This window comes from Apium graveolens, chromosome 2 (assembly GCF_009905375.1).
Source record: "Apium graveolens cultivar Ventura chromosome 2, ASM990537v1, whole genome shotgun sequence".
NCBI lineage: Eukaryota > Viridiplantae > Streptophyta > Magnoliopsida > Apiales > Apiaceae > Apium > Apium graveolens.
In genome coordinates this window covers 51,200,338-51,224,431 of record NC_133648.1, presented here as the reverse complement: position 1 = coordinate 51,224,431, position 24,094 = coordinate 51,200,338, and the positions used below count along the sequence as shown (strand labels likewise).

Below are 24,094 nucleotides of genomic sequence, written 5' to 3'. Positions count from 1 at the left end.
AAGCTAGTTGCAAACCTAAAAGGCTTACAAGAGTGGAAGTAACAAAATAATTAGGGAGAAGATACTAATCCAGTTGGAAGAAGTGTCTTCCTTGATTCCTACCAGGAGAGACATTATGAAGGCTTTTCATTGCAAAAGAATTGAAAAAGGTTTTTCAATATCTAAAATTTCTTATGATTTTGGTATGAGATGTAGCAATTTTGGAAGGAAAATGTGCTTATCTTTGATCCTGGTGGTCAGGCGCAAAACAAGCAGCCAAAAGGTGTTAAAAACAAGTTTAATGATGCGATCAGAAGTGAGGTGATAAAGAAAGCATTTGTAGAGCAAATTTTGGTTGCTAATCAGCTTAAGCATTGGCATAATATTAGCTTGAATTCTCCGAAAATAAAGCAACTACCGGAAGAACTTTCTCAGTTGCAGAGGAACGTGTATCACTGAGATTGAGAATTCAGCTATAGTTCAAAGACAGAATGCCCAAGTGATGGAATTGATATAATTCTGACTAAGATCAATCAACAATATGATACCGTGACATGTGACAGTTGAGATTATTGTACAACCCTAAAAGTACAAGGCAGCCCGGGCAAGGTAATGAAATTTAAGGTCAAGGAAGTCTGGAGAAGTAAATATAAAATAACCATCTTTGATTCAGGACGGAACTCGCTGGATCCTGACCGATACATCTTTCACCCATTTCTGTTTCACTAGGTGCATGTCACCACGGGCACAAGTCAGACATGTCTTTTCATGATTTGACATGATTTTTTACTAATTTTTTTTATATTTTTAATGATTATTTTAATATTAGAAATATGAAATAATAAATATAATTCTAAAATATTTACATATATCTGAATATCTAAAAAATTATTAATATAAATGAGTATTATGATGGTATTCGGTTGTTATTATCAACTAACTTTAATTTTATATTCAAGTTCACTGTATATTAGTATAATAATTATGTTTTAAATTTTATTATATTTAATTAATAAATGGCATGCCATTTGAGCATTCCTTTTGGCAAAAAACATGCTTATAAGCATACCTTCGGAAAGTCTCGTGACAGGTACCCTAGTTATCACATTGTCGGAAAGGTAGAAATTAAACTTTAAATAAAAAATGTGCACACCAAATTCTTGATCGAACATTTTGGCTTAATAAAGCATTAGTACCGCATAGTACATTACTAGATGGTTAAAGAGGATGACTGAAACTCAACAATGTACACTAATTGCTGCAACTTTCAAGCATTAACTGGCCAGTATATATTGAGCAACTTGTACACAAAAAAGTATCCACTTTGTCCACATTTTAATGCGAAAGTCCCCGAAACGGTTTCCAAAACTGTTCCCAAATGCTGATGTGAAAGGGACATACTTGATAAACAAGACTCGTGTGCATTTATATGCGTCCCAAATTAAAATGTGACAAATATCACGCCATATCATTCGGGACAAGTTTTGAGAACGGATTTGGAATACCTAGCACTACTCTTTTCTAAGACTAGCTAAAAAGGATAAAAAGATTTCTACATGCACGAGAAGCAATCAAAATCACATTGTCAGAAAGGTAGAAATGAAACATTAAATCAGAATATAGCATACACCAATATTTTATGTAGCTCGAATATTTTGCCCTACTAAAGGTTTAGGCATTCGCAGCAGAAGGTTAAAAAGGATGACTAAAACTAAACAATGTACACTAATTGCTGCGACCTTCAAGCATCAATAGGCCAAGACATACTTGAGCAGAAAAATACACCGAAAAGCATTTAGTTTGTCCACAATACCAAACTCTAGTCAAAAGGGGATAAAAACATTTATACCTGCACGAGAAACAATTACTACACATTAATATAAACAAAAGATATTGCCAAAAATCAAGCTTGTAGATACTCACAATGTCTAATCATGTTAAGAGGTTAAGAAATTAAGATACCCGCCTAATCAGAATCATTGCAAAGAACCTTGTACAAGAAATGAAGCTTTGCTACGGACCTGCTTGGCAACACAAACAGACTATTGGTCAGAGTTTATAATCACATGCCTAGATATATCATATTATGTCAATATATAGTCACTCCAAAGTTATGCACTTTCCTACTAAGGGAGGTTGAGCAGCAAACCTTTGATGCATGTGGCCTCAGATCGGTGCTGCTGATTTGGCAAGAACAGTTCCGAAGAAAAACACCCCACATTTCAAACAACAACGAATTTTCTTTTATCGCAGAATCATATGAAAGCCAGTTCTCGGCAAGAACCAAGTAAATGTATATATTAAAAAGGTCACAAGAATTTTCCTTCACATTAATTGATACTAGAAATGCTAGCATGTCCACAGCATCAGTAAACTGTTGAAAAAATGCAGATACAATCAGAAAATATCCATAGCATGATGAACACAGAGTAAATTAATTAAATATGCATCCTTTAAATAGTATTTAAATATTTTATGAAATTAACTTCAGCGACGTAATTGTAAATATAGTGGCATATGCACTGTCTAGCTTATAACTCGTAATCAAGAAAAAAGAGGAAAAATCTGCACCATTACACCCATTAATTTTAAAAATTAACACATTTCTCAACCGTATTCAGAAGGTGTTTAAATTTATACTGTTTAGCAATCAGCATATATATAGTTCCCTGATCTGATAAGTAATTACGCATCATCAAAATGGTATTCTATATAGCAGGCTCGGAGCCCCAATGTTTAACAGTAACACTAAAACTGTAAATTAGTATGTAAGTAGTAGGCTAGGATACTAGAAAAAAAATAAATTAAGAGAGTAAAAAACGAGTTGTAATGTTCTGATATAGATGCATTTACTGGGAAGTATTATAAAAGGAGGGGGAAGTGAATATAGTAATGGGAAGGTGATCAAATTAATAAACATAGTAATGGGAGATCAATTTAATAAAGGCAATAAATCACTAGGAGTATTAGCAATAGGGACATCCAGACTTATTAGTTATTTCCTGTTCTGTTTTCCAAATAATTATCCTATAATTTAGGATCAGCCTATATAAAGGCCTTTAGAGAGGAATAAGAAATTAAGTTTTATTCTCTGGAAATTAAGTCTCAAAAAGGGGCTCTGTCAAGGACGAGTCTTGCTGAGAACAATTCACCATAGCTTCACATAAGAATTCTCTCGTATCCAGACCTGTGACTAGATCCTACGCTCAGGCACATAACATCTTGGTATCAGAGCCATCCGTCATGAGTGATGCGGAAAGTTTAGCGAGTAAACTGGATGTGTTTATGGAACAAATGGCTACCCGACAACGTGCACTGGAAGAGCAGATGGCAGAGTTGTCAATATCGGTTAAAGGGAAAGGGAAAGATGTTGATAAAGACAGCGGGGGAGAGCAACACAGCAGAATTCACGGCAGTAGAGGAAGTTCAGGTAATAGAAATCCGAATGATTCACAGTCGGGAGGTTTTATGGTAACTCGATACTCTAAGATGGAATTTCCTACGTATGATGGCACTGAAGATCCTTTGGGATGGCTAAAAAGATGTGATCACCAAGCCGCGAGAGTGATCACCGCATACATTTGTTACCTGGGAAAGGACCTGTTGTTGTCCGGCCTTATAGATACCCTCATTTTAAAAAAGATGAAATTGAGAAACAATGTGAACAGATGCTAAAACAAGGAATTATCCATCCAAGTAAATCTCCATTCTCTTCCCCGGTACTTTTAGTCAAGAAACAAGATGGCTCATGGCGTTTCTGTGTGGACTATCGTGAACTTAATACCAACACTATTAAAGATAAATTTCCAATACCAACAGTGGATGAGTTGTTGGACGAACTTCATGGAGCGCAATATTTTACAAAGTTGGATTTAAGAGCAGGATTTCACCAAATCAGAATGGCACCATCAGATAGGGAAAAGACGACAGCTTTTAGAACCTACCATGGGCACTTCGAGTTTCTAGTCATGCCATTTGGGGTTACCAACGGTACTTCAACTTTTCAGAGTTTAATGAACGAAATTTTTCGACCTCATTTACGTAAGTTTGTCTTGGTTTTCTTTGATGACATATTAATTTATAGCAAAACATGGGTTCAACATATGCAACATGTGAAATTAGTTTTTGAACTCTTGCACTCTAATGCGTTGTTTTTAAAGAAATCTAAGTGTTCCTTTGGCGAGTCAAATGTAAATTATCTGGGACTTATCATTCACGGAGAGGGAGTTGAAGTTGATACAACAAAAATCAAGGCCATCACAGATTGGCCAACACCTCAATCAACTAAGGCTTTACGGGGTTTTCTAGGGCTGGCCGGTTATTACAGGAAATTCATCAAAGATTACGAACTACTGGCTACACCATTAACTAGTTTACTAAAGAAAAATTCTTTCAAGTGGAGTACGGAAGCAAACACTGCTTTTAATCACTTAAAGACCTCTCTCTCAACAGCCCCTGTTTTGAAGTTACCAGACTTCAAAGAGGAATTTGTGGTCGAATGTGACGCTTCTGGAAGCGGATTTGGGGCTGTATTGCAACAAACAGGTCATCCAGTAGCTTATTTCAGCCGCAAAATAGCTGACTGCCATCTGAAATTGGCTACATACGAGCAAGAATTGATTGGATTGGCAAAAGCAATAGCTCATTGGAGACCCTATCTTTGGGGCAGACACTTCCTTGTTCAGACTGATCATTTCAGTCTTAAATATTTGTTAGAGCAGCGCATTACCACATCACCACAACAACAGTGGATCAGCAAGCTAATGGGATTCGATTTTCGAGCGGAATTCAAGGCTGGAAAGTTAAATAAGGTTGCTGATGCCTTGTCTAGATGTGAGGAACACTCCCGGCTCATGGCAATTTCTCTTCCTCGAGTTGAAATCCTCAATGCAATTCGACAAGAAATATTTACCTCACAAGAATTACAACAATTGCAAAGACGCATTGTGCAAGGGGAGTTAGGGGCTGAATGGAATGTAAAGGATGGACTAATTTTCTTCAAGGGTAAAGTATATCTTTTACCCGGCTCTTCGATTATCTCAACTCTGATTTCAGCTATTCATGAGCTCATGAAGGTGGACAAAAGACGATACAACGTATTAATCATGATTTCTATTGGAAGGGCATGAAACGTGTTGTTTTAGAGTTTATACAAAATTGTGTGATTTGCCAGCGCCACAAGTGGCAAAATCTACAACATGCAGGATTACTTCAACCTCTTACAGTCCCGCAACAAGTATGGGCTGATATTTCCATGGACTTTGTGGAAGGATTACCTAAGGTTCGAGGTAAATCTGTCCTTATGGTGGTTGTTGACCGGCTTTCCAAGTATGCTCATTTTTTTCCGTTGGCTCATCCATTTACGGCTATATTTGTTGCTACTACCTTCTTTGCAGAGGTGTTTCACCTCCACGGACTACCCGAATCAATAGTCTCGGATCGTGATAAGGTTTTCCTAAGTTTGTTTTGAAAAGAGTTATTTCGTCTAAGTGGTTCTAAGCTAGCTTTTTCTACAGCTTACCATCCTTAATCAGACGGTCAAACAGAGGTGGTTAATCGAACGATTGAAATGTACCTACGTTGTTTGACAAGTGATCGACCTCAACAATGGGTTGATTGGCTACCTTGGGCCGAGTATTGTTATAATACCTCTTATCACACTTCTTTGGGAACCACTCCTTTTCAGCTCGTTTATGGCAGATTGCCTCCTCGATTACTTTCTTATTTAGCTGGTTCTACACGAGTTGATGCAGTGGATAAAGCTCTGCTGGAGAGGGATGCAGTACTGAAGGTTGCTCGTGATAAGCTTTTACAAGCTCAACAACGAATGAAAAACACTTATGATTCTGGTCATCGGGAGTTGAGTTTTGCAGTTGGAGATTGGGTCTGGCTTCGCCTTCAACCATATCGTCAGTTAACAATAATACGAAAAAAAGTATCATAAACTCCTTCCAAAATATTTTGGACCTTTTAAAATTACAGCCACCATAGGACCTGTGGCTTACAAACTTGAGCTTCCAGCTGGTAGTAGAATACACGATGTGTTCCATGTGTCTCTTCTCAAAGCATACAAGGGTCCTCCGGAAGTTGTGACTAATTTACCTCCTGTAGTTGATGGGAAAAGTTTGCCAACACCCCATACTGTTATCCGTAGCAGGCTTAATAGGGGCCAACGTGAGCTGCTAGTACATTGGACAGGTTGTTCCAGCGAAGATGCAACATGGGAGCCATTTGAACACTTCCAAGCAGCCTACCCAGAATTTAAGCTTGAGGACAAGTTAAAAGACGCGATGGGGAGTGATGATATAGATGCATTTACTGGGAAGTATTATAAAAGGAGGGGTAGTTGACATAGTAATGGGAAGGTGATCAAATTAATAAACATAGTAATGGGAGATCAATTTAATAAAGGCAATAAATCACCAAGAGTATTAGCAATAGGGACATCCGGACTTACTAGTTATTTCCTGTTTTGTTTTATTCTGTTTTCCAAATAATTATCCTATAATTTAGGATCTGTGTTTCCTGTTTTACGCAACCTATATGTAGCCTATATAAAGGCCTTTAGAGAGGAATAAGAAATTAAGTTTTATTCTCTGGAAATTAAGTCTCAAAAAGGGGCTCTGTCAAGGACGAGTCTTGCTGAGAACAATTCACCATAGCTTCACATAAGAATTCTCTCGTATCCAGCCAGACCTGTGACTAGATCCTACGCTCAGGCACATAACATGTTCCAATTTGACATTCTATTGCCACTTGCGACATTTTCAGAAATGACATGGCCTTACTTTTTTTTGTCAAGTGCCGTGGCCTTACTTCATTGTAAATTTAGAATATCTAAATACACAGAAGATGCCACTAGTTTTATGATATATTTATATCTGCAAATTGTTTGATGAATTACATAAATTTCAATAAAATAATTCCAAGAGACTGTATAAAAGATTAAACTTTTAGCAAGATTGCAAGAGATATTATCTGTAATGTCTGGTGTTCAAGTACTGACATGTCTAAGATATGGATACCTTGTTGTCGAAGCAAGTCAGGAGAAGTTGAAATGCCACTGCACTTCTAAGCTGCTTACTGCGTGAATCAGTTGCTATAATGCTCTCCACAACCCGTAAGGAGTTGATGTCACAGGGTATCCTGTATGGACAACAGCATAAAGATTATCCAACTGAATAATGTTAATGTAAACATCTACAATCTACTATTATCTTAGCAAATCACACAAATACTGTTTGGTCGAGATAACATATCCATTTCTGAACAGTGGTGTAGTTTATAACTCTCTTTGATGAGGATTGTCTTAACAGCTGAGAATTTTGAACAGTCTAATGAGATATTCAGAGCCTGATTGACACCTTAGAAAACAAAGATACACATTAGAAGATGAAAAAATATTTCATAAATATAATGATAGATACCTAATCCTATTTATTTTCTTAGGAACAATTTGCTAACAATCAACAAGAACTATATTTCAGAGACCCACACACTGCATTTTTTTACTGCTACATCAAGTATAACAAACAAAGAGTTACTTTCATGTGCTGAAAATGAAATTCATTTATTTTCTCTCCCTTCAGTATGGTGATTGAATATCAACCTTCGTCTACAACTAAATTTCGATAATCGATACTACGTATCATTATTTATAACTGCAAGGAAACTTGACTTTAACTGCTGCACAAAAACAAAGGCAGAAATAGTCATATAGATCTACTACATATAGCTGAAGAAAACAACATAATTGATTACAACATATACCTGCAAGCAATAGACATTGCTACTTTGTCACAGCTAGATTTCCATTCATTATCAGTAAAGTAATTTATTACTGATAGTGTACAGTTGTGCAGAATCATCGAAACCCCTAAAAGCTGGCGGTCTAGATAGAGAGAAATACATATTGAAAGCAACTCCTCTGTCTCTGAAGTAGTAAACACCGCAAAGGTAGATCTGCAAAAACAATAGGTCCAAATAATGTTTAAAGAAAGTATCTAGTGACTGATTGAAATGGAGAGAACAGAAAACAGATTCTCTACATCAAGATTATTATGTAGATTTTTCCTTTCTTAGGAAATGACAGAAGCAGAATTGGTTAGAATCTTTTTATCAAGCTGATGATTTCTAAAATAAAAATCTCCAAGCTATGTATTGAAATATTCCACTAGGAGAAAAATAAATAAAAAAAAATTTAAGACCGCTTAAAAATTTACAATATATTCTTTTCAGTATCTATAAATTTCACACACCTTACTTGACAAACAGCAGCTATAAAGTTCATCCACGCTCTGATGTTTTGTGGAGGTCCATTACAGTCGGAATCTAAACACATATTAACTGACATAAGAAGCAGAGCAGAAGTATAATGATATAAAATTCACGAACTTGTACTTCAGAAAAGTTCATGAAGTTCCTGACTGAGTATATGTTGGAAGCAAATCCATGCCATTTGCATGAATGTCACATCACTAATCTATTGCCTAAAGATGGATGATAAAGGTAAAAACGATAAAATCTACCACCACAAAATACAGCATAAGGATGATACAGAAATTCCTTATTCATCTCTTCTTAATTGTTACTTCCCAAAAGGGGGTAAGCAATATAACAGGTTGCGTTAATATCATAATGATTGAGGCAAGAAAATCAAAATTCTAACTAAATTTAGAAATGTAGGTAATCGAAATTGGATCCCAAAAAGTTTTGGTTCCAAAATGCCAAATAAAATTCTGATTGATCATCATATAATTAATAAGATTTACCCTCCATCCATTCATATCAATCTCACCGATTAAAATAGTTCAATTGACAAATTATCCATGTCACATCATTTTGGAATCATTTTTGTACCCAATTTTGGGCAAGTACTACTCATTTTTTTAATATATGTTCTCTTAAGTATTCAAATATAAAATTCTCTTAATTTTTTCATTTTTCGGTTAAAGATTCTCTTAGGCGTTCTGTATTTTTAAAACTATAAGATTCTTTTAAAAAAAATAGTATAAGGTTATTTTGATTATACTGTATTTTAATACAAAATTGTTTTAATTGTTTCGTTTTGGTAAAAGATTTTTTAAGTGTTTGACAAATGTAAGGTAGTCTTAAGTACTTTAGAATTTATATTAGTAAGTACAAGATTTTCTTATATATTCATTAATTAATAAAACTAGCTTAAACCTCTTGCGATGCACGAATTATTTTTAATAATATATAAGTTTTTTAAAAAAATTAACCTGAATTAAAATTTTTAAGATATGAATTATTATTTTTTTAATTTTAATAATATGATTTGATAACAAAAAAATTTGTATCAGTTAGTGATATTTTGAAATGAGTAATATTTCAGTTCTGAAAAATAATATTAATGATTAAAATATATAGTTTAATTGATATTTATAGGTATGTTTATAAAAGATTATTATGTTTTTACTTAACACGTAAATTTAGTTTGATTAAGCTCGGATCAATAGTATACAGTTTTTGTATTAGTTTAAGACTCATTATGCCGACTCAATCCAAATAATTATATTTAGATCTATTCTAGTTTAATTTGTTTAATCCCTCAGTGATAAAAAATTTACATAACCCGCATAAAATTACATGTTCTTTTGTTTTATTTGGTATAATTATTTTCTTATTTTAATTTTGCTTTATCATGGATCAATTATACAATTTTTTTTAATGATTGAAACATATATAATTTTACAATAGATAAATATATTTTAGTTAAAGGTAAATTTAGTTTGATTTAGCTCGGATCAATATCATACATTATTTTGTATTAGTCTAAGACTCATTATACCGACCTAATTCAAATAATTATATTTAGATTTATTTTAGTTTAATTAATTTAAATTCGGATCACCGTAAAATTTTTATGTTAGCCCGGATAAAATTACATATTACATTGTTTTAGCTTCCTGAATGTATATATTAATTTGTATTAGTTCAACGCTACTATACCGACTAACGAATTATCTCTAGTTTTGTTTTAGTAAAATAGTATGGATATTGTAGAAACTGTAAAAATCCCGTAATTATACAAACCCAAACATTGTAGAGACAGACCGACTATCAAACTTTTATACCTATCAACAAATTAGGTAGACTTTAATTTTATTTTAGCCCGAATGAACATTATAAAATTTATCTTTAGTTTGAATTTAATTTTGGTTTTAGCGCATATCAACACTATTTAATATTTTGTATTAGGCTCGGGCCCGTTAATCAACCAAATACAGCCGCAAATCCAACTAACTATATATAGATTATGTTAATTTTTATTTAAGATCGGATCAATGGAATAATTTGTTTAGCCCTAATGAATAATATGTATTATTTTGTGTAAGGCCTAGACGACAAACTATAATTATATTCGTATTTATGTAATCATATTGCGAATATTTATATATTTGTGTGAGTGTTTTATTTTAAATATTACTATAATTACATGACTAAACCTTTCATTATTTCATTTTAAATACAATAATATAGATAGATAGATTCCATAAAAAAAATAAAAATCTTTAACAAAAAAATGAACTAGTAACACTAACAAACATATTTAACTTGATTAATGCACATGGCAGAATGGCAGGTATGTGATTTAACAAAGCCTTTATAAATTACTAAAACTCAAATTCAAACTTTGTTTCCCTGAAACCCTGCGTAGAATCGGGGGGGGGGGGGTAATCATAGATTCATGATAAGATTCTCAGGGTTTAACATAGATTCGTAATAGGATTGTAGGATGATTAGCGGCCGTAATGTTCATAATCTCGGTTTCAAAATTAACGAAGCAAATTAAACAAAAAGTATAAGAAATATGACTTTGTTATCAGTTCGAATATTAATTAAAATAATTAAGGGCAATAATATAATTTCAGCAAGTACCGACCGACCAAATACCAAATTTTTAATGTTTAGTCTATTATAATATAGTATATATATCATGGCGAGAGTATTTTGTATATTTGAATACAAGATTTCCTAAAGTGGTTTCTTTAATTTTTAATACAAAATTTAGATTATTCGTATCTAGTGGATAATTAATATATAACAAAATAGTACTTGCATTTTTGAAAACATTTTAGTTAGCTACTCTTGTTGTATGTTCCTTGTTAGTTTCTTGTTGCTAAGTGTCTGGTTCCCTTTAATGGCTAAAGAATTTGACAAAACCAGGACATATTAAAATACAGAAATGTGTTAAAGACAAATATAGAAAATTAATGTCATATTAATGCACAATTAGTGAGTTTCTTGAATTGGATCAAGATCGGGTAATAGAATCTGTGCACATTTTTGCCATATAAGTTATAATATATTGCTCTCTAATCAAATTAAATAAAATTGATTCAATCATATTACGTAGAATAATTGACAAAATTGTAAATGGCAGTGCAATGTTAATATGTAACAAAATCATAGATAATTTTTACAAACATGGTAATGAATCTTAAAAAATACGTAGTTTAAATGAAGATATATATTGTATTTTCAGTTTACAAATACTACCCTTCTGGTGTAAAATAATAAAAATACTGATTGATGTGTATAAAATCAATGCCACAGGATAAAAAAAATCAATGGTATAGATTGTAGGTCACTAGGTCTCTCCTTAAGGGGTCGTCTCTTTCGAACCTCCCCCTATATATATATATATTACCAGGTAAGTATTCGACGTATTTAATATGATTTCCATTCAACGTGTAAAATGTGGGTAATGGCCCTTAGTATCACAACTTGGGGTGAAAATGCCCAAAATCTCACGGGCACTAAACAGTAAGCGAGCAAAAAGCGCTTCGCTTATAAGAAACCCTGAGTAAATTCAAAAGTCCTGCTCGCTTTTTGATGACGTGAAACTATGAAAAAGCAGGCTTTTATTTAGATATGTACTTTTTATTAGATCTGATATAACTTATACAATTGGGCTAGTCTTTAACTTATTAGGCCTTTTTTAAAGCCCATTATAAAACAAAATATTAGATGTTGATGGACAAATTTAAATTTTATCCCATGCTTGATATCTTACATTGGTCTAATTCAATCTTTCAAGGCAATAATTATTAATTAATAGTATGTCTAGTATTTACACGCATCTTAAATTCTTACTCCCTCTGTCCCAACCATTTCTTTACAGTTTCCTTTTTTGGATGTCTTATCCAATTCTTTACATTTCAAAACTTACCAAAAATAGTCAACGGGTCCCACCACTTTCTCACTTTTCCTCCCTTTTCACAGTACTTTTAACCTCACTATCTCCTTTTTATACATTAAAAATCAATAGGTTCCACCATTTCCCCCACTTTTCTTTCTCTTTTTCACTACTTTATACATATTTCTTAACCTCCGTACCCAAACCAAATGTAAAGAATTGGCTGGGACGGAGGGAGTAATATATATCTATATATATAAATATATTATTTTATATAGTGCACTTTTTTACAAAAGCCTGCGCTTCGCTTTGCGCTTTTCGCTTAAGATACAGGAGACCCTGCGCTTCGCTACGCTAAAATATGGCCCTTTGTATCACTCAGAAACGCATTTTTCAAAAACACAATTATATTTTGCGTTTTTATTAATTTTAAAATAATTTATTTTAAAAAAAAATATTTAATTTTTTTTATTTTTAAAAACGCATGTTAATAATGCGTTAGTCCCAGAAACGATGTTTGCAAATGCGTTTACCATGTTTAAACGCATAGAAAAAATAAAATTAAGAGGCCCATTACAAGGCCCATTTAAAAAAGCTAACTGTTTTTATTTGAAGTGATAAACGCATGCTTATGTTGTGTTTTTCCGTGATATTAAGGGTCATTTTTCTAAGTTGTGATATTTTGGACTATTTGCTCCCAAATTGTGAGATGAAGGGATATTTTTCTAAAATATCTCCTTTTGGAGTCGTATGTTTATGGTGTTTAGTTTCACATTTGAAACAAATACAAAATTTATCAAATGCCTTGATGTTTGGCATAATAACATTTAAAAAATCATATTGATTTGTATATATTGAAGACTTGAAGTCCAAGTTTGGATAAAATGAGAGGAAAAATTGAAGTACACTAGGATAGTATATTTACAACGAATAGAACATGACAATTGTTAGATGACATATATATCTTGTATAAACTGCAAATTAAGGTGATTTGTACATATCACACTACAATAACTTAATGCAGTTTTTCAATGGGATGATTAGTGGCGGAAGCTGGAAAATCAATTTACAAGGGGGGCATCATTTAGATTATAATATATATTGTAAACTAACATAGTTAATAATTATTTTTATTCATATTTAATATAATAATTAAATCCTACATTAAGATTAATCATTTAATATATCCACTTGTTTAGTACATGTTTATATATATATATATATATATATCTATTCTATTGTTTGAAATAAATACGTTTTCTCGTATATTTTTAGTTTAAATGAAATTTTAACTAAAAAATTTCCAATGTGAATTCCAAGAGGGAGGGAGGGTAGAAAAATGGGCCTAACTAAAATGGACAATGAGCCCAAAACCCAAATTCACCTGCATGTCATATTTGTTCACATGTATATCATTCTCACATATACTATGTATCTCTATATGTATTCTTATTAATTTGATCACCAAGATTCTATTAAAAACAAACCGATCTCTTGTAATATGAAATCAACATATACCTAATTAGCTACCAGTAATTAAGTTAAGGGTAGGCAAATATACATAGACTTAAAAAATCCAAATTAAACTCAACACATCGGACCAATTTAGGCTGCAAAGGTGGGCGGATGACCACCTAGTCCCTGTGGTGGTTCCGCCCCTGGGGATGATGCATGTCCTCAGTTACGTAGATATTTAGGATTTAAAAATCACATTGTCTTCAAGAAGATTATAAAATCATTGCAAAAAAAGCATATAAAGCATTTTATCGCCAGAGGAGCTTACCCCCGAGATTAACATTGGCAGAAAATTTTGATGGTGTATTAATTAAGAAACCATAGATTTCAAGAGCTTCTTTTACTTCATAGTACTTCGGCATCCAGTCAGTTTTAATAGATGAATCAGTCTGAAAAGTCAAGACAGATACAGGGCTAATAATCACAATCAATCGTCATCATGTACAATTATTTAGTCATGTATCAACTATAAAACATTGTAACTAGTTACCTTATTCTTCGGAGAGAGAATAGTACACCAAAAATCACATGCAGACGTGCTTAGCACTTCCATAGATGAGTACAGCACTGCAAGGCAAATTGTAGAGACATAATGATACCACTTAAAAACAACAATCAGCCGAGTCAGTTCTGATTGTTAATCTACAATAAATAGTATGCTTACTTAGATTAAATGTCCACATCGCTATGGATTCATTTAGATGACCTTTAACTAAAACAAACTGCAAAAGCCATCCATCTACAAGTAATCTTTCAAGGAAATTTTCTCCTGCAACAAAATAGCAAACTCATTCCTACAGAATCTTCATCAAGCAACTGCTTTTTTTTCCTAAGAGTATAAATTTTGTAAGACACCAACTGCATTAGTTACTTCATCTGGAAAAGCGTGGTTTCAGAACAAACTGTATTAATAACCTGCTTGAGCATCTGGCATTTTAAAAAGGTAAAGTGAAAATCCATCTGGAAATGCGTGATTTCAAAACAAACTGTAATAATAATATGATTGAGCAGTTGGCATTTTACAAGGTTAAGTAAAAAAACCTTTCTCTGGGGCAACTTCAACTAAACAGTCGAGTTCCATATCCTTCAGTGACTCTAGAGGTACACAGCTTTTAAGATCTGGTGACACCAACTTTGGTGGAGGTTTCTGCAATTCAAATCATGTCAAGATTTATAAAGGGAGAATAATGATCCACTTGTACACATGCACGCACACACACACATCAGTATTAGCTTAAAACTGAAACCTGATCACCAAAAATTTGCAGTCCCCAGAAAGCAGATTCATCTTCTCCGTATATTTTCCCCATCTACAATTCAAATATTACATTTCTTTAAAAGAAAATCCGGTGGTATACAAATGACAGAGAAAGTACTAAGCAAAGGTACGTGCCTCTTTTTGACATTCTTCAACACACTGATACAGCTTGGCTTCTCCCACGTCCTCATCCTCATCAGAACTATAGCTAGACTTTGCTTTTTTAGATTTTTCAACGAGTGAACCCTGCTGCTTATAGTGATCAGATAGTAGATCATCCAAACCTATAATCTTCTTCCTAAAAACACAAACAATCACATGTTTAAAATACACTCTACGGCTTAACAATTACTCAACAACCATCGTATCTTAAAAATGGAAAACTCTCTTACTGTACTTCCGTCAACTCAGAATTCACAATTTACCCGACTAAAAAGTGTGAAAGGAAGAGGAAAATGGACTACAGTCGCTAATAGAACGGAATAAACAAACAAAGCAACAAAAAAGATTAAATGCTAAAAATTCGCAAACTACAACTAGCCATCCTTACTTACTCCTACAGCTTCTCCAACAATCAAACACCAACTAATTAACAACTGTATCAATTAACCGAAACTCGAAAACCAGATAATACCCAATCCATAGTAAATAAAACAAAAGGCATTAAAATGTACGAAAACAAACCCTTCTAAAATTCGGCAATCTAACATATACAAGAGTTACAAATATCAATTAGCACAAAACAACTCAACACAACAAATCAGAAAATAACATAGTGATAATTTCTCCTCCATTTAACATAAACACTGGCATTTTATTCAACACATATAATAAAAACATATAATATAACGAATAAAATTAATAATTATAATTATTATTATAAAATTAGAACTGGTAGAATTTCGAATTGGGACCTTTTCTTAGGGGGATTAACCAGTAGATGATCGTCTAGTTCGAAATCCAGTAGGTCTTCCATTGCGATTGCCCTAGATTTATCTGTGTGTATATGTGTATGTATATATGTGGCGCCTAAACACCGGAGAAGAAGGGCTTCATGTTTTTCAATGTCAAGTTTGTGTTAATTAATTCAACTCCCGCCCTCACTTCGGGTCGGGCATTCTTCCAGGTCATTCTCCGTTTTTTAAATTGAAATTTAAAGAATTTAAGAATGAATCGTATTTGAGCCGAACGAATTCAAGCCTATCTCGAGTTTGAGCTTCAACTTGGACTCGAGTTTTTATCGAGTTTTTATCGAGTCGGGCCCTTATTAAAACAAGTTTGAGTTTTTATGTATTGTATTTACATTTTAAATTTTCGACTATGATTGCATAATATTTCAAACTAAATTCGAGCCAGAATTCTTTTAACATGCGGGTAGAGTCGTAAATTAATCGATACATTCATAAACATTTCGCTATTTGGCTCAAACAAATTCAGCTCGATTTATGTTTAATTATCAATGAGTTAAAGGTGAACACAATTATAAAATTCGACTAATAAATTATTTGAACTTAAACAAAATATAATTCGACAACTAGAATAAAAATATTGACATGACAAAATATATAAACTTAAATTCGATAAATTTATAACAAATTAAAACATAGAAAATTTTAGAGTTTAACTCGTTTCTTCTCATTTACACCCTAGCTACGCCAGTCACATGAAAAAATATATTTATACTTTAAAAATGAATTTATAAAGCTTTAATTGGATAAATCGAAAAACTGATTCTGTTTTTTGAAAGATAACATTTAGTTCTATAAACTAGGGATTTTTGCCCGCGCTACGCGTGCTAAATAAATTAATTTTTTTTAAAATTTATTAAATAATATAAAGAGAAATGTTTACGTAATTTTTCAGTTGAACACTAACACAATATTAATCTTTTAACTTTTACGCGAATATACTTTTCACATATATTGTGAAAATATATTTAATAAATTTGAGCTAATAGCACATTACGTAATTTTTATATTAACAGTAAGACAATATTATGTGATGAATATTACTCGGCGTCTCCTTGTACTTGATAACATGTTCACATAAATAGCATCAATAACACATCAATAGCATAACCACCCTGAAAAAGATTACATTTGAGCTAGATTACATTTGAAAAAGATTACATTTGAGAAAGATTACATTTGAAATAGATTTAGAAAATTTAATCTACCACTATTAGCTTACAATTTTGTTGTATAATCAAAACATGTTATGCACAGTATACATGTCAAGAATCTTCTTATAAGAAGAAGTTTATAAAACATAGCATATAGATAGATAGATAGATAGATAGATAGATAGATAGATAGATACATGAGATCATAAGTTATACCTAAGATAATAAAACTTCATTTTTCTGACATAAGAATTTATAGCAATGGCGTTAAATTTTTAAGAGCATAAGTCGAACACTGCAATTTTGACAATCTGAGTTCCCGAGAAGTACCATGATCCAAACCTGTCATATTTCATGAGCTTCATGCTAATTTCCATGATCTGGTATAGTACAAAGGGAAGGTCAAATGGCTATATTAAACATTGGTTCATATAGCAGGTTCTGGTATTAGCAGATGATATCCACAAATGTTAGCATACATATCTCAAAGCCGGGAAATCATCTCTTCCATTCTTCTGCTTATATCAGCATTGGTGACAGTACTATACATTTCATTAGAGGTGCTATATATTTCAGCTGTTCAGTTTAAGCAAATGTTGATCAAGAATGAGAATGAAACAGTTAGTCTCTAAACAGCCTAAACATGTTGAATATGGTGAAAATGAAGACTATTAATATCCTGTGATTTATAAGATCTTCTTATTAGATATATTTCAGAAAATATGAAGATGGAATTGCACATTATACTTGATAAACAGTCACATCTATTAGTTATAAAAACTATTCTGATGAATATTGTGTCTAACACAATATGACTCGAAATAATAGAACAGGTGAATCACAACTTGCATTTGAGGCTGATGCAAGTGATAACATTTAAAAAATACAGACATTGATTCCATTGTCAAATATTGATACATTTGTGAAAGATGTATTCACTTTAAACTTCCACTACAAGCTAGAAATGTGTCCGTAAACCAAAAACATGTTATGCACAACATATACATCAACAATCTTGTAATCAAAATAAGGTTATAGAAACATGGCATAAAGATAGTTATATAAAAATTCTAGATACATAGGTTCAATTGAAGATAACACAATTCCATTGTGTAAATTTAATAATTCATAGCATAAGTAAAATCTTGAAAAACATCATTTATAGAGGCATTTGTGACATTTTGAGTTCTAAAAATTGTGCCATCTTCAAACCCTCTGGCCATAATTCACCTTCTTCCTGATAGTTTCATTGGACTGCTCTAGTGCAAAGTGAATTCCACAAGTCTACCTCAAGAGGAGGACCATCTAACAGGTCTAATTGTCTATTATTTCGTGCATTTGGACATATTTTGTTTGCTGGGAGGAGGATATCATTTTCAGCAATGTTACTGTACATGTCTGAGAGCAGATTAATAATCACTCTTCCTCTCATATCAGTATTAGTTACCATCATATACATTTCAGTAGCGGTACTATTTAATTCAGCTCGTCTATATAATGCCTTAAAGAAAACGTAAGCAAATCTGGTTGGGAAGTATGTAGAAGATAGATTTGATAAAAGCTGAAGATTAAAATCAACATTATGCCTCTGCAACAGTCTGAGAGATGAGTTAAAGAAGCTTGCCTGATGAACATTGTGTCTAACACAATAAGAAATGAAGTCATAGAACTGGTCACGTGTAACTTCCATTTGATGCTGATGAAAGTTGTTAGGAAATGAATAACACACAGAGGGGGGGGGGTGAATGTGTTTTACTGTTTTTAAGCTTTTCATGAATCTTTTATGGTTGAACAAAGTAAATTAAATCTTGTAGTGAAAGTATGTTCATGCAGAAATTAAACTTGCAAGAATAAAGAACACGGATCTTCAAAACTCACTTAATTTTATATTAAAATTAGGAATGTTTTGCTACATAATTTATAGGCTCTTTGTTGATAAAGAGCTTAGCTTCTTCTTGAGAGTGTTACAAGATTTTCTATCTAAATTGTTACAACTGACTAAAGGACCAGTGTTAACTTTATAATTTAGTTAACTGTTGGTTTACACAGTGTATTATAAGACATACTATTAATTTTTTGTAAATAGTCACTTTTCATTTCCATTTATAGAAAATTATATCGTCTATTTATGGTTTAGCATATCTTAGCATCATGTGTTTACTTTGATGAACCTTTGTCAGTTAATCTTCACCATTGATCTTGCACATCCTTCAAGCTACTTTTTGTAGACTTGTCAATCCAGTTGTTTGGATTGTTTGTTGATTGTTAATCTTGGATATTGAACTGATCTGCATTTTATGCTTTGAAAATTTACCTCGAGATCTCCAGTTAGGCATATAGAGATCTTGATATCTCGATAAGTGTATTGACTTATCGAGATCTCTAATACTCTATAGTTAATTTGACTTATAGAGGTCTCTGAGTTCTCGAATAAGACTTTGGCTTATCGAGATCTCCCATCTTCATGTCTTCACTTTGACTTGTCGACAACTTAAAGTTCTCTAGTGAATTTTGACTTATCGATATCTCTGAGCTCTCTAGTGGACTTTGACTTATCGATAACTCAGAGTTCTCTAATGAATGTAGACTTATCGATAACTCTGAGTTCTCTAATGGAATTTGACTTATCGATAACTCAGAGTTCTCTAGTGAAGAAATGACTTGTTGATATCTCCAATCTATATGTCTTCAATTTGGCTTGTCGCTATCTCTGAGTTCTCTATAAGACATTCTGAGTTCTCGAATGACTTCTCTATAACACTAAACCTGTGACTTGTAGAGATCTTGACTTAGAATATTTTTTCTAAAACAGATTTATTCAACTCCAAGCTTCTTCATAATTCTTCTGAGGCATGATCTTCTTGATCTTCTTCCAGATAGCATTCTTAGGCTTGACACTGTTTATAGAAAAAGACTTCAGTCTGCTCCTTTGACAATTTTACAGACTTTAAGTGTTACAAGTACAAAATACAAATTAAGATAACAATACAACTTACTTAGGGTTGAAAAATTGTCTTGGTCTTGTTAAAGTACATGCATGTCTTGCACAACAAAAATCATATAGTTTATCCCAGTCAAGAGCTTCAAGGACATACTTGATATGTTTCTCTGGTTGTTTACGCTCCCATACTAACAAAAACTTCACAAACAAACTGAAGCTTTCTGTCTGAAAAATAAGGTGAGAAAAAAGAAGAGTGATCAACTCTAGTGAAATAGTGAAAATAGCCTGATCAGCCATTTGAGAAAGTTTTGGTAAAAGATGTAGTTAACTCGGTACTTTTTAGATATAAAGAAAATGAATGTGTAAAGCCTTGTTGTGGACAAAAGGTTGTGAACGTTTCATCTTTCGTACGTGTGTAATATAATTTTCTTGTCTGGAGGAAAAAATTATAAATATATTAATTTGTATGTACTTATTATATGTATGGTCATTTCAATAAATACTGGCATTTACATTCTAATTAGATACATGTTTTATAATTAATTTAATTTAAAATATTATCCACAAGTAATCCAAAATTATATTTATAAATATAATGTAAAACAGATTCCCAAAACCATATTTTACTTATAAAATATCATGTAAAATTATTTTTCGTGCATACGTTAAAACTTTTGGCAATAATTATCCACTCTTGAAAAAGGCTGAATTTAGTCAATAACATTTATCTTGGGGAAAATAATTTTTGTAAATATGTAAAGATATTTTAAATTATGCAATTTTCTTTAATGTATCTGAGCAAATCAAGAAAAAATTAATGTATCTCTTTTTAAAATAAAAGTGTACTTTGTTTAATGTGTTGCATTTTACGTTGAGTTTTGTGGTTTAATTTCGTTACGTTTGTTTTATGAAACTTTATTGTTTAGTTTACGGTTAGACGTGATTAGATGTAAAATATTATATTGTATTATTTCTCTATTTTATTTTAAAAAAATATTTTTCTTAATAAATTATAGACCTGAAACTTTGTATTTGGCAACGATTAGATGAAACATGTATATTAGAGATAAATCAAAGTATGAATTAGGAATTAGTATTTATATATGATACGAAAGTTATACATTTAATAAAAAGTTTTTATTTTTAAAATTTACCAAATAATAGCGGGACTATAATATATTATCAATTAATCTATGATAATAATTTATAGTGTATTATTAAATTGGTTTTAAAGGTTATCAAAGGGAGAACAAAGTACTACTTAGATAGAATCATCTTGTATTTGTGTAGACTGTGGTTTTCAAACTCTCATTCACCATAAAGTAGAAAGATGGATCAGATGCAGATGGAGGTAAGTTTAATATCCATGTGTCCAATATCAAAATTGTGTTTTAGTTAGGGGTTTAATATCATCAACACTGTTAAATTCAGATAATAAGTTTTTAGACCCTAAACTTTCTCCTCGCTCAAAAGTACTTTTTACGGACGATGTATCGAACGTCGAAGGACCTGGACTTAATCTACCACAAACTTTTTTGGTTAGATGTTCTCCAGTTTGTAATCCATTTGGGTTAAGAGATTTCCGCGATCGTTTCTGCACACTGGATGCAGGCAATGAAAATGTGACTACACTTTTATCACTTTGACATGTTCCTGGAGTTTCCAGTTATCTCATCTGACATGCTGTAACAAATACATTGTTTGTAAACTTGTGAACTAAACATATTGGATGCTTCTCAATCTAATAGTATAGATTAATGTACATATATGTATGTGAACCGCACCTGAAAACTCTATGGATTGTAGTTTACGCGCACACGGAGTTTTAGGATTTGCACATGTTTCTCCACATATGTGAACACCTAAAAAACTTATAATAAATCAATAATTAAAGATATGGAATATTAGTTCAATTATGTAAAAATTTGTGGCAAGTTATGATTAAGATAGTTTGTACCGTTATTGTTTGATTAAGAATTATTACAAATATTGACCTGATGTTTGAGTACATTCTGAAAGTGATTTGTTCCCAGTGGGAGTGTATATCAAATTATCGAATAATCATGTATAAGAATATGGCACTGCACTACAGAATATTGTTGTTTCTTTGGCGCGTTGTTTCTTGCCACACACGTTAACTTTGTTTTTATCTGAAAAAAAACAAACATAATTATGACAGTTAATAACATTTAATTTACGTATCTAAGGTGTGTTCACTTGATAATTTATCAAGCTGTGCCTGATGTGTGAGAAGCATCCAAAGGTGACGTGTTTCTTCCAGGAGTGTATAAAATGGTTTCGCGCAAACTTGTATTATGTGGTAGTGTAGATCGGAATACATTGTGATCCTTGAAACTGTAATTCCTTCCACGCACCCTCACTTTCTTATTTTGATCTAATTTCTAATCAAGAATTTTATATTAGCAAATAAAATCTTTAACCTTTCCTCAATAGATACTCAGTCATTATTGTCTACCCAGACTGGGTAAGGTGGGGATTTGATCTTGGAACAGTATTGAGCTCACATCGGTTGTTAGCCAGAAGTTCAAAACTTGGTTGGAAATCAGTGTGTTAGGTCACACACACACTGTAGAGGGGGTGAATACAGTGTATAATACAATCAAATCGAACTTTTATAACTCAAGTAACAGAAAACAAACTTTATTGAAACAATAAACTCTGTTACCATATGGAACTGTTACCTCTCAGTGATGAACAAATATCACGAGAGCTGCTAGGGTTACAATGAATAATCTTCTCGAATATGATAATACTTATAGTGTAAACCCTATGTCTGTGTTTATATACTACACAGTTACAAGATAATCGCTAATTGATATGGAATATAATTCTGCTTCCTAAAATATATCAATCAGATATCTTTTCTTCCAAGTATTCTATTCTTCATAGAATTCCTTCTTCATGCATATCTCTTCTTATGTTTGTGTCGATCTTCTTTCCTTTAATCTGTTGCTGTCCTTATCTGAACGTCCTTCAGTACTTAAGTTATGATATCCATCTTCTGATGATTATCTCCTGATAATATAAGTACTGATATCCTTAAGTCCTGACTTCCAGTAAGTACTGATTTATCCTGTTTAAGTAAGATCTGAAAACTAAACATAAATCATATTAGCCATGACATTATCAAATATATCTAACAATATCCCCCAACTTGTAAATTAGCATAATATACAAGTTTAATAGATATTTGATGATGTCAAAAATATTAAGTACAAATGCATGAGAACTAGACTAGATAACTACAACTTACAGTCCTTAAAGCTTTACCAGTCTTTAACTTCTGATAATAACTTCAGTCTGTATTCACATCAGAATTTAAGCAGTTGTAGATCTTGACTTGGCTTCATCTTCTGATCTCTCTGATGTCAGGAGTTGTTCTGAGATAGTTCTTCAACAAACATCTCTCAGCATATCTGAGTTCGTCAATCATCCTCCTTTTAGCATCTTTAAGTTCTGCAGTATCTTCACCAATTTGAAAGATTGCAGCCCTGAGATCATTAATTCTAGCTTTTCTTATATCCTGATCCAGTCTGATCAAATATGCCTTATCAGATTCAAGATTGAATTCCACAGCCCTGTAACCCAGAAAGGTAGTTATATTCTTAGCAGTGTTAGGCTTCATTTCAACTATATCACCCTTATGATCTCTGTACTTTGGAAGATATGTGCTGTCAGACTTAACAGAATAAAGCCTTTTCTGTCTCTGAATCTGATTCTTCAAATAGTTTGCAGCAATTTCTGTTATTTTGTCATTCACTTGAAGTAAGAATAATACATGCTCCAGTTCTTCAAAATACTTCAATGGAATGGCATTTTCCCTTATATGATAAACCCTACCATCTGTCATGAAGTACAACAAGATGTGTTCTTTCAAGTAGGTATGGTAAACCATTTGTACAGATTTCAGTTGATTCAATCTCTCAGGAGTTGCTCCAATACCTGGTTCACTTAAGGAAGTTGGATCATTGGTAGTGTTCTGTATTCTTCTTTCATCAGCACTTCCCAACCCAGTTTTATCTCTTGCTTCCTTTCCAGTAACCACTCTTGCTTCAAAACCACTTACAGCAGTCTTCAAAGGTTGAGTATGTTTTG

At 32.5% G+C, this 24,094-nt stretch overlaps 1 protein-coding gene across 3 annotated transcripts; it reads right to left on the bottom strand.

Moving 5' to 3' along the window:
* Positions 1-1,561: 1,561 nt before the first annotated feature.
* LOC141707409 (uncharacterized) lies at positions 1,562-16,097 on the bottom strand. 3 transcript variants are annotated; one of them, XR_012569042.1, is made up of 13 exons: positions 15,830-16,097; positions 15,051-15,213; positions 14,905-14,967; positions 14,699-14,804; positions 14,322-14,426; positions 14,148-14,224; positions 13,926-14,046; positions 8,238-8,310; positions 7,750-7,941; positions 7,005-7,125; positions 2,129-2,353; positions 1,903-2,000; positions 1,562-1,828 (listed from the first exon to the last, which is right to left on the bottom strand). XR_012569042.1 is itself a non-coding variant. In XM_074510554.1 (13 exons), the coding sequence occupies exons 1-12, from the start codon at positions 15,889-15,891 to the stop codon at positions 1,956-1,958; spliced, it is 1,353 nt and encodes a 450-aa protein (XP_074366655.1). In that variant the 5' UTR covers positions 15,892-16,097; the 3' UTR covers positions 1,562-1,828; positions 1,942-1,955. The 3 variants fall into 3 exon arrangements, 2 of the variants coding, with proteins under 2 accessions (XP_074366655.1, XP_074366654.1); XM_074510554.1 differs by having other exon boundaries at positions 1,942-2,000; XM_074510553.1 differs by having other exon boundaries at positions 1,946-2,000; positions 15,830-16,096.
* Between the last annotated feature and the right edge of the window lie 7,997 nt (positions 16,098-24,094).